This window comes from Cervus canadensis, chromosome 11 (genome assembly GCF_019320065.1).
Source record: "Cervus canadensis isolate Bull #8, Minnesota chromosome 11, ASM1932006v1, whole genome shotgun sequence".
NCBI classification, from domain to species: domain Eukaryota; kingdom Metazoa; phylum Chordata; class Mammalia; order Artiodactyla; family Cervidae; genus Cervus; species Cervus canadensis.
Genome location: NC_057396.1, coordinates 42810690 through 42829273, shown reverse-complemented (window position 1 = coordinate 42829273; position 18584 = coordinate 42810690). Strand labels below are relative to the sequence as shown.

Below are 18584 nucleotides of genomic sequence, written 5' to 3'. Positions count from 1 at the left end.
AGGCAGGACTGATTTGAGAGCTGTGTGGAGGATAGTGGGGATATAAGCTGGAGCTTTTGGCCCAGGTTCTTAGGTGGACTTGGGTCTTGGGACTGAAGGTGAGAAGTAACAGCCAACCTCTACTGTCTTTCCCCACCCCCTCCTCTTTTTTCCTCCTGGGGCTCCTTTCCTGGCCATGGTGACCTTCACAGAGGACCTCAGCTATAATGATTCAAAGTGTATAGTGGCTCGAAGCATCAAGGCCTCAAAAACCAGTTCTCTGCACCAGAACCAGACTGACAGTGATGCCGTGCCTAGTAAGCACAGGGAGCACTTGCTGGCCATCAGCAGCTTTCTTTTTGCTGTGATCTGGGGCTTTGGAGCCCACCTTCCCTCCAGGTATCTACAGGGGTGGAGGGGGGAGATGGAGAGGGCAGAAATGGAACGACCCATGGGTGTCCAAACCCTGGCACCATTGTTGGAGAAGGGTGGGGTGTGTGAGTGTATGGAACTGAGTGTAACGGAACTGTTGTAACCATATGACACTCTCACCTGTATGTTCATTTGAGCAGGCTCTGGCCCCTCTATGACACCTTCCTGAAGGATTCTATTAGTTGCCTCTCCAACTACTCTGAGCTGCCACCCTCAGACTCGGTGTTTGATCTACATGTGTGCCCCGAAGATGGGACACTGGTTCCCTTCACTGGCCAATACCTGGGCAGCCGCATCAAGGGAACTCAGGGCACCTTCTCCCCTTCTCCCCAGGTGTGAGGACAGTGGGGCCGAAGCTGGCGTTGGGGCTCAAAGAGATATCTTGGGGTGTACATGTCCTCGGCATAGCTAAGGGCTGCCTGCTCCCATTCCTTGAACCATTTTTAAAATCACAAGAATACATGAAGTGTTCTGCAAATACAGCTTTGACATAAGCCTCCTAAGACCTTTACTTTCAGCTAGATTACTGTGCTAGCCAGGAGCTGCCACAGTAAGCCCTGCTCCCGTCCTGCAGACCGAGCGGCTCTTGTACGTGGTGGACCTGCTTCTGTCAGAGGGACACCCCGTGCTGCTGGCTGGAGAGGCAGCAACAGGGAAGACAACCTTCGTGGAAGCGCTGGTGGAGCCACAGCACCCTTACATAAACAGCCCCATTCACCCCGCCATCAGTACCACCCACCTTCGCCTCCTGCTGAGCCGGGCGGTCCAGGGCCAATCACAAGCCAGCCCATGGATTGGGCGGCACCTGGATTCTAAAGGTTTTCTCCTCTTCCTGCTGGAGGATCTCCACCTGGCTGCTTCCGGTGAGGAGTCGGGAGGGAAGGAGTCATCATCCTTTCTCTTGACTGTAAAATCCTTAGCTATATTTATCAACTCTGAGACCTACACCTACAGACCAGACTTGAGTGTTCCACTCTCAATATCTTCTCAGTCTACATATGCTCACCGAATAATCTCGTCCCTTGCATCCCTTGCAGTATTGACCATATTGACATTTAGAGAACATTATATCCACTGACTGCAAAATGTACTTTCTTTTCAAGTGCACATGGAACATCCACCAAGATAGACTTTATGCATAAAATCAGTCTCAACAAATTTCAAAGGATTAACTTTTACAGAATATTTTCTCTGACTGTAGCAATAAAAACCAGTAAGATACTAGAAATCCCCCAATTTTTGAAATTAAACTGCCCACTTCTAGATAACTCATGCATAAATGAAGAAACTCAAAGGGAAATTAGAAACTATTTTGAACTGAATAATAATGAAAACACATCAAAATTTGTGGAATGTAGTTAAAGCAGTGCTCAGAGAGTTTACAGCTTGAAATGCCTGATTAGAAAAGAAGAAAAACTTGAAATCAGTGATCTATATTTTCAGCTTAAGAATCTAGGAAAAGAAAAAAACAAAAAACAAACAAACAAAAAAAAAGAATCTAGGAAAAGAAGAGAAAGTTAAAATAATTAGAAGGAGATAAATAATAAAGATCAGACCAGCAATCAATGAAATAGAATAAAAAGCACAAACAATAGAAAATATCAGCAAAGCAAAAATTTAAAAAGGTAAATAAAATGAATCCCCAAGTAACACAAATCAAGAAATAAAATAGGAGAAAATATAAATTATCAATATCAGGAATGAAAGAGGTTTTATTTTAAAGATATTAAAAAGAATAACAAGGGAATATTGTAGAAATTTTTTTTTTTAGAAAAACTTATAGTAATAAATTTAGTGATTCAGATGAAACAGATAGATGCCTTGAAAAACACACCTTATCAAAATATGACTCAAGAAGAAAAAGAATAAGAAAGGAATAGCCCTATAGATCTATTAAAAATTTGAATTCATAATAATAAACATTCCCAGTCCTGGGTGGTTATTGCACAGTTCAATTATATCCAATATTTAAGGAAAAAAATGGAAACCTACAATTTTTCAGAAAATGGAGTAAATACTTTTCAACTCATTTGATAAGGCCACCAAACCCTAATGCCAAGTTCTGAAAGATATTTCAAGAAAATAAATTATAGGCCATGATCTTTCATAAATATAAATGCAAAACAAATCCTCATGAGATATTAAGTAAAATTCAGCAACACATTATCATCAAGTGGGGGTATATCTCAAGAATGTAAGTTGACTCAACATTCAAAAATCAATTAGTGTAATGCATGACATTAGAATAACAGAGAAAAGTATAAGATCATCCTAGTAGATAAAGAAAAAGCATTTGATAAAATTCAACACTATTTATGGCAACTCTCAGCAAACTAGGAATAGAAAGGAATTTTCTCAATTTGATGAAGGGCATCTATTGAAATCTATAGCTAGTTACATACTTGATTGTGAAATATTGAACATTTTTTCCATAAGGTCAGTCACAAGGCAAGAGTGTCCGCTCTCACTACTTCTTTTCAATAGTGAACAGAGACTGCTATCAATACAATAAGAGAAAGAAGGAAAAGCCTTTAAAATTAGAAAAGACAAAGTAATACTATTTCTACTAGCATATACATGATTTACTACATGGAGAGTCCTAAGGATCTACCAAAAGCAAAAACAAAACTACAAAACTATTAGAATAAATAAGTGAATTTAGCAGGCTCACAGCCTACAAAGTCAATCTATTGAAATCATTATTATTTCTATATCCTAATGATACACAATCAGAAATAAAAAATTTAAGTATCATTTAAAATATCATGTACAAGCTTAAAGTATTTAGGAATAAACTTAGTGAAAGATACACACTGAAAATTACTAAATACTGCTGAGATAAAAGAGAATCAAGTAAATGTAGAAATATATCACGTTCTTAGATCAGATGAATCAACAGTGTTAAGGTGCTTATTCTCCCCAAATTGATCCATGGATTCAATGCAGTCCCAGTCTAAACTAGGAAGTCTTGGTTTTTTTGTTTGTTTTTGTTTTATATTTTTATTTTATTTTATTTTTTTTGAAACTGACAGACTCTTTCTGAGACTTAGATGGAAATGCGAAAGACCTAGAAGGGCCAAAACAACTTTGAAAAATGAGAAAGTTGGAGGGCTTAAACTAGTGATTTTAAGACTTACTGTGCACAGTTACAGTAATGGAGTAATAGATACCAATATTGATATAAGGACATGGATACAGCCTAATGAAACAGAATCATGAATCTGATATATGGTCATTTATGGTCATTTGGTTTTCAACAAGTGTTGAAAGATTGCAACAAGTGTTCCAAGATAATTCACTGTGGGAAAGTACAGTTCTTGGGGTAGAAACAGCTGTATGTATGTGTGAAGAAAAAAAAAAAAAGAATCTTGAATCCTACCTCACAACATTCACAAAAATCAATTATAAATAGATTATAGACAAGTATAAAAATTAAAACTATAAATCTTAAAAAAATATTGTGTGAAGTTGGCTAGAAGCAATGATTTCTTAGGATACAACTGTATTTCACCAAAATTTAAAACCTATGCCCTTCAAGAGACACTTAAGAAAATGAAAAAAAAATCCATAGAAAAAATTCATGATACATATATTTAACAAAGCTCTGTACCTTGAAAACATAAAAAAGCTCTTATAACTCAGTAAGAAAAACTCCATTTAAAAAATGGACAAAAAACTTTGAATAGACACTTTACAAAAGAAAAATATATGAGTGATGAATAGCACATGAAAATGTGTTTGATACAGTTATGCATCAGTGAACTCCAAATGTAAAACCTGTGAGACAGTACTTCACACCTACTAGAAAGAGTTTAAGTAGAAAGACTGATAGTAATTGTGAAATATGGAGCAACTGAAACCCTCACACTTTGCTGGTAGGAGCAAATGATACAACTATAGGGGAAAAAAAGTGTGACAGTTTCTTCCCTATTAAATGTATGTTTACTATATGACCCAGCAGTTCTGCTCACAGGTATTTACCGAAGTGAAATGAAAGCACGTGTATGTTCTCAAATAAAGTTGCACATGTATGTTCATAGCAGCATTATTCTGAATAGTCAAAACCTCAAAACAACATAAAAGTACATCAATGCCAGTGGATCAACAAACTGTGATATTTTCATAATGGAATATCACTCAGCAATGAAACAGAACACATTACTGATAGACACAAAATATAGATGAATCTCAGAATCATGCTGAGTGAAAGACGCCAGACGTGGTAAACCACATACTGTATGATTCCCTTTGTATGAAGTTCTAGAATAGGCAAAGCTAATCCATAATGATAGACATCAGATCAGATAGAAATTCCTGGGACAGTGTGATAGGGGATTGACTGGAGCGGGGCAGAAGGAACATTTCTGGGGTGATGAAAGTGTCCTAAATATCACTGGGGTCGTGGTTCCATGGGCATATACATTTGTCAGAACTCACTGAACTATCTACAATGTGTACATTTTATTTTATAGAAATAATTTCTCAATAAAGTTGACTTTATAAAAGCCTGCATGAGATATAACTCCATTATCTTTGACTGTGGTGACTACACTTTTCCCTCTACTATGGTCAGATCAGGTTTCCAAACCTTTCTGTTCACTAACCTTCAGTTAATGAATATGTCATTGGTCTTAGAGGTAAGATTTGGGGAAGAAGAAAAAAAAAAAATCACTCACTTCTAGGGAGAGAGAACAATGTCCTCAGACCTGACCCAGTCCCAACACCCCAGATGCATAAACTTCCCCAGAACCCCATGTGCGCCAGGAGCAGACCCACAGAGGCAGGGAGAGGAGGAGCAGGGTGACACTGTCGTTCGGCCTCACGCGGGTGTTCTCTGTTCATGGCCCCCAGACCCAGAGAAGAGCTGTCAGCCACTGTTGGAGACTCTGCGTCAGGCCATAGACGGCACGGTGTATACCCACAGCCCCTTGGAGCTGCAGACGCTGCAGCCTGGAGTCAACTTCCTGGCCACTGCCACGGTGCCAGGCTTCTGCGAGCGGCCGCTGTGCCCGCGCCTCTCTCGGCTCTTCACAGTGCTGGCCCTGGGCAGCATGACCCAGGCCATGCTGCTGAGCAGGCACGTGCCCAGCATGCAGGCCTGGCTCGAGCGCTTCCCCTCTGTGGAGCGGGAGAGTGTTCTAGCAAGAGCCCTGGTTCGGGCCTCATTGGAGGCCTGGGAGGCAGTGGGCAACTGCTTTATGCCCTCACCCCTCCGCCCACACTACCGCTTCTCCATGCACTCGGTGAGCCAGCTTCTGGGCAGCCTGCAGCTGCTGCCCATCAGGATGGGCTCCCGGGGTTTTGTGGACTGTCTCAACCATCAGGAGCACCTGCGCCGGGTGTCCGGCTTACGTGGCACCCGCCTGATGATCATGATGGCCACGCGCAACATCATGCGCCTCTGGTTGCATGAGGCACAGAGAACGTTTTGTGACCGGCTGGACAGCCCCAAGGAACGCTCCTTCTGTGCCAGACTACTCCTAGAGGTAGCTCAGAATGTCTTCTGCTGTGGGCCGGCACCCCAGAGCCTGGGCAAGGGTTATGAGGAGGAGGAGGAGGAGGAAGAGAAGGTGCCTGAAGTGGAATCCGAAGGGGAGCTGGCTCAGTGGGAGGACCTGAGCAACAGCGGGAGTGAGACGGAGGAGGAGGAGGCCCCGTACGACCTTCCGGTCACCACAGGCTCTCCGTGCAATGATCCAGCACCACCCGTAGCACCAGTAAGGAAGATGACCATGGGAGGCATGAGTCAGAAGATAAGCCAGGAGGAAGGCACAAGGATCTCCAGCTACAAACTCCAGCCGAATAAATCTAAGAACTTGTGTCAGAAGGCAGCCCAAGAAGACATGGTCTCACCCTTGTTGCTCCCAATGCTGCTACTCCGGCCCCAGGAGAAGCCCTCAGACCTGGTCTTCAGTCAGGAACTGATACTAGAGTCCAACTCTGAGAGCTCCAACTTGTACCTGGAACGCCAGTGGGTGAGCCTGGAGGAGCAGCTGGCCACCTCAGCCGCTCAGCTGCGGCTGAGCCCCCACCTCGCCCGGTGCCACTCGATGGCGCAGCACGTGGCCCGCCTGGTCCGGGTGCTGGCCAGGCCCCGGCAGCACGGCCTCCTGCGCGCAGGGGCTCAGGGGACCGGGCGCTGTACTGCCATCACCCTGGCTGCCGGCATCTGTCAGACCCGCCTCTTCCGTCTGCCGTGTGGATCAGAGGAGGCCATTCTCGGGTGTCTAAGGGAGGTCAGCTGGCATGCTGGCATATTAGGCCAGCCGGTGGCCCTGCTGGTGCCCAAGGGTGTGGACCATACTACCCTTCATCGCCTGCTGGCCCTGGCAACCTCAGGCAGTTTTCCTGACCTATACACAGAGGCAGATCTGGAAAACATCGAAGGACATCTCCCCAGGGACAGCCTTATTGCCAAGCAGAACATCAAGAAGGAAATACTGCTGCAGAGGTGAGGCCAAGACCCCCAAGCCAGGGGTCGCTCTGCTCTGGCTCCACCCTGGCCGAAGGCCAAAGGCCCCCACAAAACTTAAGGGCTACTGAGGGAGCACAGAGGAGCAGGGTTGAGGGGGCAGGTTGGGGTGGGGACCTGGGTGGGCAAACAGGGACGGAGGGGAGAACAGTGTCAGAGCTCCTGCCCCACAGGTTCTGCCACCAGGTACGCAGCCACCTGCACATGTTCATCCTGATTGGAGATGACCAGGCCCACGATCAGCTACCCTCCACCCTCTTCCTGAGGCTCCTTCAGCTGGCCATCGCCAGCACTGACCGCTATGAACCCTGGGACCAAGACTCCCTGGTCGCTGTGGCCCAGCATCACCTGAAGGGTGTTCAGAGCCCACCCCTTGATGACGGTGAGCCCTCTTTACCTGTCCTCACCCCCCATCTAGACCAGCTTCTGAAGAGGACTGCTACTTGGGTCAGTCTCTCTCTATAACCTGGTTGAGCTTCCCTTCACCTTTTCCGCCCTCCTTCCTGAGCGAGGAGAGAGGGTCCCTTTCCTTTCTTCCCCTACAAGCTCACAAGTCTAGGCTAAAGCCATGCCTGTTGCAGACTCCTTGAGGTTCCCAGACATCCAGGCCTCAGTTTCCAGCGTGGCCAAGGCCATGGCTCTCATCCACCTTTCGGCTGCCAGCTACCAGGGGCACCTGTGCCCTGAATTGCCACTCGTCACCCCCAAGACCTTCCTGGACTTCCTGGACACCTTTGTACTGCAGCAGCAGTGGATGACCCTGCACATTAAGAACAGGGCCCAGCGGTGAGTGACCCCCATCCCCTCCCCTGTATCTCCTTCCACTCCCTCAGGTCCACTCACTGGCACACGGTGTCTTCAGGATACAGAATGCCCTGCGAAATCTGAAGATGCTGATTGAGAAGCACAGTGCCCACACCACCCTGGTCTTCAACTTGGAGGAGCAGCTGAAAGGCTCCCATAAGGTAAGGGGGAGAGGAGTTTGAGGCATGAACAGTAGGTCAAAGCAGGAGCCCAAACAATGACTTTGCAGAAACCAACCAGACTGAACCTTAGTTCTGGTCTCCTGAGAGCCCCACTTCCCCCAGGGTCTGTCTCTAATCCCTGCTGCCTCCTCCTCTAGAGCTCAGGCTCAAAGTTCCCTGTGGCACATCTGAGATCAGGCTGATTCCTCTAAATGCATGAAACCCAAGTGTCTGCTTCTGGTTGTCCCTAGTACCTTGACTGTGTGAAGTTCAGTATGCTCCCCAAGCTCTGCAGAGATTCCCATTGGGGATGGGGCAGGATTACCATCCTCATGGTCCCTTCTCACTTTAATCCTCTTCTCCTGGATTATCTATTGCTCACTGCTGGTTGGCACACCTCTTGTAGCTGTCCTCTCTTCCCATACCCCTTTGATCCTGCAGTGTACCCTTCCACAATACACCAAACATACAAATTTATATACTCTATATACAAAAATGTACACTGTTAGGTATGGTGGGGAAATGCAGATGGGTGATGGCAGTGGGAGCAATTTACATTTTAGAACAGAACCATAAATAGGTTTAAATGGTTTACTAAATCTCAGTGTCCTGTTTTCCCGTCACCTTCCTCTACAGGGCATTTCCTAGTGACAGAGTTTTCTCTCCCTGTCCCATCTCCCCAGCACTGCTCCCAATGCTATTCAGTCACCCTATTTTTCCTTTAGAGCTTCCCAAAGACAATGCTCATGTAACAAGAGATTTTTTCCCAGTCCTTACTCTAAATCTTGTTGCTTTCTTATACAGAACAATTTCCTTCTTTGAATAAACAAACCGCTCATATCTAACTAAAATTGGTAGCAGTGGCATCATTACATGTTCTGTAGTCAAACACTCTCAGTTAAAAATGCTTTCCCAAAATAGACATTTTTTTTTTGTTTTGTTTCATTTTTAATAAGAGGAATTCTGATATTGCATTTTTTTCCCCTTTCCTGCTTACACAAAACTTTGATGGAGGTTCAGGAGTAACTACAGTGAGATAGTTACTAGTGATCAGTTCACAAGTAGATAATATGGCTTACTTTCTCCCAGTGTTTCAGGTCTTCCGGCTCCCCATGCCTAACCCTCTTCTTCAGATGGGTGTCCTCAGGGTTATCCTTTGGTGCTGGACAACCCCAGGGGCATGGCTTATGCAGTATCTACACACATGGTTTTCACTGAGTCCTGTGGAGTCACCATAGTACTGTTGCCCTCCTACCATTTGCCCTGGAGGATCACTAGCTTAGATTAAAAATTAAGACTCGGTTGAGATGCAAAAAATTAAGTTCATTGATGAACAGGAGTCCTCTTTCCCATGATTTCCAAATTCCAGTTTTCTGTCTCGGGTCTTGCTTTTTCCCCAAATGATTAATACCAGGGATTTTTGATATGGTTTAGGGGAACTATTATTCTCTAATCCCTGGATCAGAACATAAGAAGCCCAAAAACCGGATAAGAGATGTTCATAGTCTCAGGGGCATTCACTTAACAGCCATAACTGTGTGTACTTGTTTCAGAGTTGCCCACCAGAGGAAATGGCACCACCCTCCACTTAGTCACTTAAGCTGAACCCCAGGAGTCATCTTGGACCCCTCCATCTCTCTTCCCTTTCATAGTCAGTTGGTTCATTTATTTATAACTGTGCTCAGCAAAGCTTAATTGAATTCCATATTTTTTGTGTGAGCACTCATTAATACTTTTGTCCATGTCTACATCTATGCTGGCTTCTTCCCTCATGGCTCAGTTGGTAAAGAATCCGCCTGCAATGCAGGAGACATTTATGCTTACATCTAGGTAGACAGAATTCTCACCTCCACTTTTCTAAGGAGGCCCTTCTTTCTTCCATTTTACAGATGAAAAAATTCAGATCCAGAGAGGTTAGGATGAGGATTAAATGAGGCCTTTACATGTAAAGTACTTCAAAGTGCTGGCACATAGCTAGAGCCCAATAAATGTCATCATGTATTGATAGTAGATGGCCTCCTGATAAAGATAAGGCACTCTCCTTGTCCTTCATGGTGCCTAGTTTCTGGAAGATATAGGCTCGTGCAAGTAATTACAAAACAATGCATTATGACAGAGCAAGTCCAGGATGCTCTGAAGTATCAAGAAAGACTTCCTAAAATTTTATAAGTGTTATGTTGAATTGGTTCATAGTGCTTTTCAGGTCTACTGTATCCTTATACTTCTCTGTATATTTATTCTATTAATTTTTGAGAGCTTGATGTTGAACTCCAACTAAAAATCTTAATTTATCTACTTGAAAAATAATTGAAATATACAGTAGAACTATATGTACCATTGTTCTGTATTTTCCAAGTTTCTAGTAAATGTGTTATCATCTTTTCATAATTAAAAAAAAATAAAAAAGAAGTAAAAAAACTTCCTAGAGAGAGCATAGTACCACACTGTGTAGCACGGAGGCATTGGTAAGCACCAAAAGCATTCCTTAAATATGTAAACACAAGAATGAAGTACATCAAGGTTGATACCTGAAGGTCAGGTGAGATTTGGTATGAAAGGGGGGGTGGGAAGAATGTCGCAGGCTGAAGTAACAGCAGGTGCAAAGGCCCAGAGGCAAGAGTGTGTGTGCCAGGTTGGAGGAACTGAAAGTCAGGAATGGCTGGAGAGCACACTGCTGGGAGAGGAAAAGCAAATGAGGTTGGAAAGATGAACAGAAGCCTCCTGGTCACGGAGGTATTGTAAACCAAATGCAACAGTGGCAAGTGTTAAGAGACATGATGATATGATATTTGTCTTTGAGAAAACCAAATAGCCTTGCAGCATGAAAAGCAGATTAGAGGAGGGGGAGTAGGAGTTATTAGGAAGCCAGTGCAAAAGGTCAGGAGTGAGAGAGCATGGGTGTGAGTCATGGTTTTGGGGATGGAAGTAAACATGAGAGACATATTGGAGATAAAACAGGCCGAACGTGAGTGGCGGCGGCGGTGGCGGAAATGTTATTCTGTGCTTCTGGTTTTGTGAAGCCGCAGCCAACTGGATTCCTGGAAGATTCTGTGTTTAATGCATCTTTAAAGCCCTCACTCTTGTTTTAAGGGCAGGCATTTTCCAAACAGGTTTGTTTTGCATTCTGTGTGGTGAACAGATGGGAGGTTTTTCTTTTCAGCTGATTGCACTGAGATAGACAGCCTGGAGGGTCTCCTGAAACACGGACCCTGAAACTGCCTTTTCGAAATGAATCCAGGCAAATATATGACTCAGAAGCTGTTCTGAGGGATAATGTTGGGCCCTGTTCCGTCCGTTCTCTCTTGTCTTACAAAAATAAAAACAATACAACTACAAAAAAAAAAACACAAAACAAAACAAAACAGAAAGGCCTTTCTTGAAGATGGGTTTGATTTTGGGGACTAGAAGAGGTGGAGTCAGGGTAACCATCAGGTTTCTTCCTTGGGAAACTTGGATGTATTTTGCCACAGATCTCTGAGAAAAGAATACATGAAGAGATGAATAGGATTTCAAGAGATCTGAGGAGCCATAACCAAATACATTCATTTCTGGATATGTGGAGTCTGAGGGGTCTGTGAGACACTGAAGAGGAAATTCCCACTAAGCAGATGGATATGGAGGTGTGGGTCTTGGGGAAGAATCTGGCTAGATATAAGGATTTGGAGTTGTTAAAATATAAGTGATAATCAGAGCCATGAGTTTAGGGAGGTACACAAAAAGATGATAAGATAAGGTGGCCCTGAAAAGTTTTTGAGAAATATTTAAGGGATAGCAGAGGAAGAGAATGAGGAAGAGCAGTCACAGAAGCCAAAGAAGAACATGGTCTCATGAAAGTCAAGGGAGGAGAATGTTTCAACAGGGAGGAGCTTCTATGACAAATGCCACTAGCGGGTCAAGTAAGATAGATTATCACCCAGTGGTTAAGCATGGAGGCTTTGGATTCAGATTGCCTAGGCCTGTATGGTAGGTCAGAAGCACCCAACCCCCTCAGTGAGGCTGCCTGAGTAGATGTATAACTCACAGACTGCAGAATGACAGTTTCAGAGCTCAGCACGTATCTGTAGCCTACTTGGAATTCAACTTGGTCACCCTAACAGTCAACTTGGTCACACAACTGTCAGGAGTATGCCTGACTCCAAGCCCAGGTGGGGTCTTCCCTTGGGGTAGTCCCACCTGGCTCACGATCTAGAGCTGCAGAGCCTAAACTCTGTTCACAGAGCCTTGGCAGACTGAATCATCAGCTAGACCAAATCAAGATTCTGTACAAGCGGCAGCTGACAGAGTGTCGGCAGCAGGAGAACCTCATTGAGAACCTGACCAAGCAGCGGGATGCCCTGAAGGCTCAGTATGAGGCTTTCCTAGAGCAGGTGAGCTCTTCCTACTACCTGCCCTGCACTGATCCCCTCTCAGAAGGGGACAACCTCTCATAGGATGCCCAGAGGAGAGGATGGGTTGACTTATCATGGAGTCTCCTGGGGCAGAGGTAATAGGATGGCTTGGGGTGTGGTCTCTTGGAGACCCTAGGAGAAGATGATTCCTCCTGGAAATACCTTGAAGGAAGAGAGGAAATTCTGGGAGCTCACTTCAGCTGCACGTCTCTCCTCGTTTAGATGGGCAAGGCATTTCTGGGGCCCCTGAGCCAGCTGCAGGTGACTGACTTTGAGGAGATACGAAGTTATCGAGCACCAGCAGAGTCTGTGGTCCGGGTGACCGATGCTCTGTGTGAGCTCTTCCACCGTGAGACAGGCTGGGCCAGCGCCAAGCAGCTGCTATGCTCTGAGGATTTTTATCAGGTAAGAAATGTGGGGCTCCATGGAGGAGGAGAGATGGAGGCGTGAAGCGGCAACTTGGCAGAGCGAGGCTGTTGGGGCAGGGTCAGAGCATCCATGTCTTCCCCCACCCCTCTTAAACACACACTCCCTCAGGAGCTGGTGTTCTTCCCCAAGGAGAAGATGACAGACGCAGAGATGATCAAATTAAACCTGGCTCTGAAAGCTCCAGGCATGAGTGACGCAGACTTGCGGACAGTGAGCATACCTGTAGCAAACCTGGCAGCCTGGCTCTGGGCCGTTCTGTGCTACGGGCTGGCACAGCGCCGAGGACTGCCCACGGGCCTGCTGCTGCGGCAGGTGGAGATGACACTGGCTCGGGAGCAGGCCCGCCTGGGCCAGTACCAGTTCCAGGCCCAGGAGCTTCTAGAGCACAGTTTGGCCCTCTCCAAGAATCTGGAAAATGCCCAAAATTCTCACAAGCGTGTGGTCGAGAATCTGGGGCAGGCTCAGTGTGGCCAACATCACAAGTGGCCGGTTGAGGCTGCCCTGCTCACGCCTATGCATTCCTGGACTACGGAGCTCCAGGTAACCAGCTCCTTCTAGATTGCCCCCTAAAGCTCATTTCTGCACTGCAGACCACTCCTCTGCCCCTCCCCATGCCCTCACTGCCTCCCTCTGTCCCACTCTGCCCTCCTTGCACGCTTCCCCCCACACCCTGCCTCCCTCCCTCTCTGCCAGACCGTCTACCTCTGCCCTCCCCACCGGCCTACACACCGTCTGGTCTTCCCTTCCACACCAGAAGTTGAAGGGTCACTCCTCCACGGTGCTCGGAGATGCCCTCCTGTGTTCAGCTGCCATCAACTACCTGGGTCCCTTCCCACCAGTGCGACGCCAGGAGCTGTTCGACAAGTGGCTGGCTCTCTGCAGGGGCTGTCAGGAGCCACTGGGCCCAGATGACGTGGCGCAGGCACTGAAGCGGATGCAGAAATCTGTCACCACGTTGCCAAAGAATCCCCTGCTCTCCACACGCTCTCCCTTCAGCCTTGTGTCCTTGTTGAGCTCCGAATCGGAACAGTTCCAGTGGGACCGAGATATGAAGCCCCAGGCAAAGTCAGCCCGCCTGGCAGCGCTGCTTTTGCGAAGTCGCACTCACTACTTCAGTTGCCGTTGGCCCCTGCTGCTTGACCCCGGCAACGAGGCCCTCATCTGGCTGAAGCCGCTGCCTCTGGAAGAGGCTGGACGCTTGGCCACCGGTCCCACCAACGGCACAGGTAAATCCAGGGATAGTAAACACAACACTTCTTGGTATCTGAGCTGCTCAACACTCTCAGCCACATGCACTCTTCCCTTTCACAATGAAGACACTAAATATTCATGGCCAGGGTATCTCAGCTTTCTTCAGCCAATGTGATATTAATAAATCAGGTCACATGTATATTTTTGGGCCCATGCTGCAATGATTGTGAATCTATGTGGCTGACCGTAATTTCCACTTCCTGGTCTGCTTAGCACTATTAGAACCTGGGACTATGACTCAGAGCTTTCCTATTCAAATTTATCAGGAATTCTGGGGAAATATTTCCATTGGTTCTGCTTGGATCAGGGACCCATCTGGGTAGAGCATCAGAAGGAGCATTTCCCAGGGGAAGGAAGGAAGACTGTTTATTTCCCAGAGGAAGGGGCTGAGGGTTGTACTGGTGAAAATAATAGACTTCTAGAACAGGTGTATAATAAAGTGGTCTGTAACCGGGGCTCTATAAGCAGACTACATGGGTCAAATATTTGCACTTTGCTAGCTGTGTGACCTAAGGCAAGGTATTTAATCTCTCTAAAGCCTAAGTTTAAAAAATACTAAAAAGCAGAGACATTACTTTGCCAACAAAGGTCCATCTAGTCAAGGCTATGGTTTTTTCAGTAGTCATGTATGGATGTGAGAGTTGGTCTATAAAGAAAGCTGAGCATCGAAGAATTGATGCTTTTGAACTGTGGTGTTGGAGAAGACTCTTGAGAGTCCCTTGGACTGCAAGGAGATCCAACCAGTTCATCCTAAAGGAGATCAGTCCTGAGTGTTCATTGGAAGGACTGATGTTGAAGCTGAAACTCCAATACTTTGGCCACCTGATTCGAAGAGCTGACCCCTGATGCTAGGAAAGATTGAAGGCAGGAGGAGAAGGTGATGACAGAGGATGAGATGGTTGGATGGCATCACTGACTCAATGGAGATGACTTTGGGTAAACTCTGGGAGTTGGTGATGGACAGGGAGACCTGGTGTGCCACAGTCCATGGGGTCGCAAAGAGTCGGACACAACTTGAGCGACTGAACTGAACTGAAAGCCTAAGTTTGTTTGCTAATAAAAATCAGGGTCTTATGGCCATCTCATAAAATGTTGTGAGAATTAAGATATTCATGAAAAAAGAGTTCACATAGTGCCTGATGTATAATAAGTTCTCAAAAACATTAGTCATTATTTGCTGTTGTTGCTGTTTAGTTGCTGAGTCATGTCCGACTCTTGGTGACCCCATGGACTACAGCATGCCAGGCTTCTCTGTCCTTCACTCTCTCCCAGAGTTGGCTCAAATTCATGTCCGTTGAGTCAGTAGTCATTATTACTACCAGTGTCTTACTGCTGTTAATACTACAGTCCATCCCTTGGTTGTCCAGTATATGACTTTCTGTTGTGCTCATACACCATTACAAAAACATCCACTATACAGCTAGCACACGTGGAGCCAGAAATTAATTTACCCCCTCTCTAATAAGAGACACCCTAAAGGAACATCTAGCTGCCATATCCAATTCTGAGTCCTGAAACTCTGAATAATCTCTTGATCAGATCTGGATATGGCTTTTCATGGTGGTTCTGTAAACTATCCTAGATTAAGTGAATCTCACCTTAAGAATACACCTGATAAGCAAAGAGAAGCAAAATCAAATCAAGATAACTAATAAACTTCTGTTTAGAAACTTGGAAAGGGTGAGAAATACACATTATATTGGTCTACAGCATATACTGTGCAATGCCAGACAGAAGGTAAAAGATTAGCATCATTTCACTGGCTAATTGAATTCACTGGAGTGAGTTCCTGGACAGCCGGTTCAGCTGCCCTGAGTTCTGATAAACAGTATAATTTTCCTTGCCCATTGTCCCCCAGAAGTATCTGTGAGAGGACGGTCAGGCAAGAGTACCCTGTTGGTAGCTGTTATACCGTAAATGTCCACTTCCTATTGGAATGGGTATGGGGGCTTAGGATGTGCTGTAAAATTAAGCAAACACTTATTACCAGATGGGGGAATTTCTGGCTAATCCCCTAAAATCTCTCTTTTCCCCTCCAGATTTCATTTGTAAAGACTCTATTAACTGATGCCAGAACTCTTGCTATATTCTTATTGTTGAATTTAAGCCCCAACTTCTGGCTTCTGTCTCTTAACATTGGTTCTGGGGACTCCACCTATTCCACTAGGCCTTAGTGTAACTGTCATTCACCTAAACCTTGGCCTTCACCTCAGGGCTGTAGTAAGAAAATAGTATTAGGGGGGAGCTTAGGCTGAGGCTCCTGGCCATGGAATGCAGCCCCTACTTGGAAGTATGTGGATCAAAAGGGGAAGAGAGACTACTCTTGTCAGGCAGGGAATGCAGGGAGAGAAGTGCTTGTGATGAATCTGGAGGCATCCCTGATTTTCCAATAGCCTGTGATTTCCTATTCCATGTGATATGATGTACAGAATCATTTTTTATGTCAGCAAGGTGCATGAGTATCTGATCATGTGTGATCTAACACTGCTTGATATGAGAAAAAAGGAATTCCCTTTAAGTTCTTTCTGGAGATTGTTTCACTAAGAAGAGGTGTAGCCAGCTTGCTCCAGCATCTTCTACTAAGTCCACTAAAGTTCAGTGAGCCCAGGGGCCAAGTCCCATGAGATAAGCCAGCTTTTTAGCTACACATAGCCTAGCCACCTTACTGGTAAGGATAAGAAAAATCCTCACTGCCGCTTACTACCTGTAACAAAAATCCCACTCACCATGGCTTAAACAAATGGACTTATTTTATTGGATAAGTCCTTCTTATCCAATAAAAAGGACTGGGATAAGCAGGTATAGGGCTTCAGTGTTGCCTCCAAGCACCCAGAATCTTCTAGCTTTCTGGCCTATGACCCTTGGTATAGTCATTTATCACATTGTTGTGGGTTGGATGGTGCCTACCCAAAAGATGTATCCTCATCCTAACCTCCAGAACCTATGAATGTGATGTTTTTTGGAAAAGGAATCTTTGTAGATATAATTGAGTTAAGGGTTTGCAATGAGGCCATCCTAGATTTCCAGGGTTGGCCTAAATCCAGTGATAAGTGTCCTTATAAGAGATAGAAGATAAGGCATAGGTGCACAGAGGAAGGCCTGTGAAGGGAAAGACAGAGGAGTTATGTAGCCACGAGCCAAGGAGCTCCTAGAACCACCAGAAGCTGGAAGAGGCAAGAAAGAAATCTTCCTTAAAGCCTTCAGAAGGAGTGCAATCTCGCCAACACCTTGATTTTGGATTTCTGGTCTCAAGGCCACTAAGAGAATAAATTTCTATTGTTTTAAAGTCACCGTATTTGCTATCAAATGCTACTATCCCTCCAAGAGTCATGTCAGAGGTGCTCCTAGCCAATATCTGTCCCTTTTATCAGAAAAATAAAAGATCTTCCAGAAATCTGGATAGCCAGATGTACAAATAGCATATATCACTTATATGTGGAATCTAAAAAAATGATACAAATGAATTTATTTACAAAACAGACATACTTATAGAAAATAACATTATGGTTACTAAAGGGAAAGGAGGGGGAGGATAAATTAGGAGTTTGGAATTAGCAGATATTAATGTATACTGCTATAGATAGAAGACATAAACAACAAGGACCTACTTATAGCACAGGGAACTATATTCAATATCTGTAATAACCTATAGTGGATAAAATCTGAAAAAGAATATGCATATATATATTTGAATCATTTTGCTGTGTACCTGAACCTAACAGCTCTATAAACCAACTGTACTTCAATAAAACAACAAAAACAAACAAACAAAACCCATAAAATGGTAAGCCTGGAAGAACACCCAAGTCCCCGCTGAGCACTGCAACTCGTGATTTGAGTCTCCATTTTAGTCCGGTATAACTCTGAGCAGAGCGTCTGGTCAGGTTTCTAACCTACCAAACTGAGAGATAATAAATGGGTGTTGTTTTTAGCTGTTAAGTTTGTGGTAATTTGTTAAGCAATAGGAAACAAACACATCAGATTGTGGGTCTGGCAACCTCTACTTGCCCATTTCTTAAACACTTAATTTTTTTAAGAACTTAAAATTCTTAAATTTCCCAACATAAAACAAAACAAAAAACTATTCATCTTTTCCAGCTTCTGCAGTAGAGGAGGCAAAAGAGAAGGGGATTGCAGATAGATGTTGGTTAACCAACCACCTGTGTCCACAGCACTGCCCATGTTTGTGGCCAAGGCCACAGTTTATGGACTTTCTTTTACAAATTGATAATTCCAGGCACTGATCTCTATGCTAGTGGTGACTCTTCTAGTTGTTAGTGACAGGATTAGCTCAGGCAAAAAGGGAAATGCACTGACTCATCTAGCCAACCTACAGATAGGCAGAAATGGAGCTAGTTTCAGGGGTGACTAGAACCCCTCCCTGGAATTTTCTAGTTACTGGGAGCTACCCTCTACTGAGTGCTTGCCAGGTGCCAGTGGAGCGCTTTCTGTGCGTTGTTTCACGTCATCGTCACAGGAACCCTATGTGGTGTCGGTAATGCACTAATATCAACCCATTTTGCAGATGAGGAAATTGAGTCGTAGAGAGTTTAAGTGACTTTCCTAAGGTGTCTTCCTGCAGACCAGACCTTCCTTCATGAGCTGGAGTCCTTGGGTGAATAGGGCTCCCCAGGAGCCCGATTCCCTCCCTGAAAAGAGTGCCTCTTC

General features: G+C 45.0%; 2 protein-coding genes across 3 annotated transcripts in view; one reads left to right on the top strand and one right to left on the bottom strand.

Moving 5' to 3' along the window:
* RRP8 (ribosomal RNA processing 8) overlaps window positions 1-18584 on the bottom strand; it is a 50638-nt gene that overhangs the window by 2567 nt on the left and 29487 nt on the right. The window contains exons 7-8 of one of the 2 annotated variants that reach the window (XR_006271954.1): window positions 2814-11322; window positions 881-1268 (exon numbers count right to left, since the gene is read on the bottom strand). The gene's annotated coding sequence lies outside the window, so the exon portion shown is untranslated. Of the gene's footprint in view, window positions 1-880; window positions 1269-2813; window positions 11323-18584 lie in introns of those variants that run through there. The other variant, XR_006271958.1, reaches the window with a different exon arrangement.
* DNHD1 (dynein heavy chain domain 1) overlaps window positions 1-18584 on the top strand; it is a 62530-nt gene that overhangs the window by 37907 nt on the left and 6039 nt on the right. The window contains 11 exon segments of the mRNA XM_043481103.1: window positions 192-378; window positions 552-744; window positions 986-1274; window positions 5263-6862; window positions 7057-7265; window positions 7465-7669; window positions 7746-7848; window positions 12066-12215; window positions 12459-12641; window positions 12774-13205; window positions 13420-13891. Of these exon segments, the coding sequence (XP_043337038.1) occupies window positions 192-378; window positions 552-744; window positions 986-1274; window positions 5263-6862; window positions 7057-7265; window positions 7465-7669; window positions 7746-7848; window positions 12066-12215; window positions 12459-12641; window positions 12774-13205; window positions 13420-13891 (4023 nt within the window).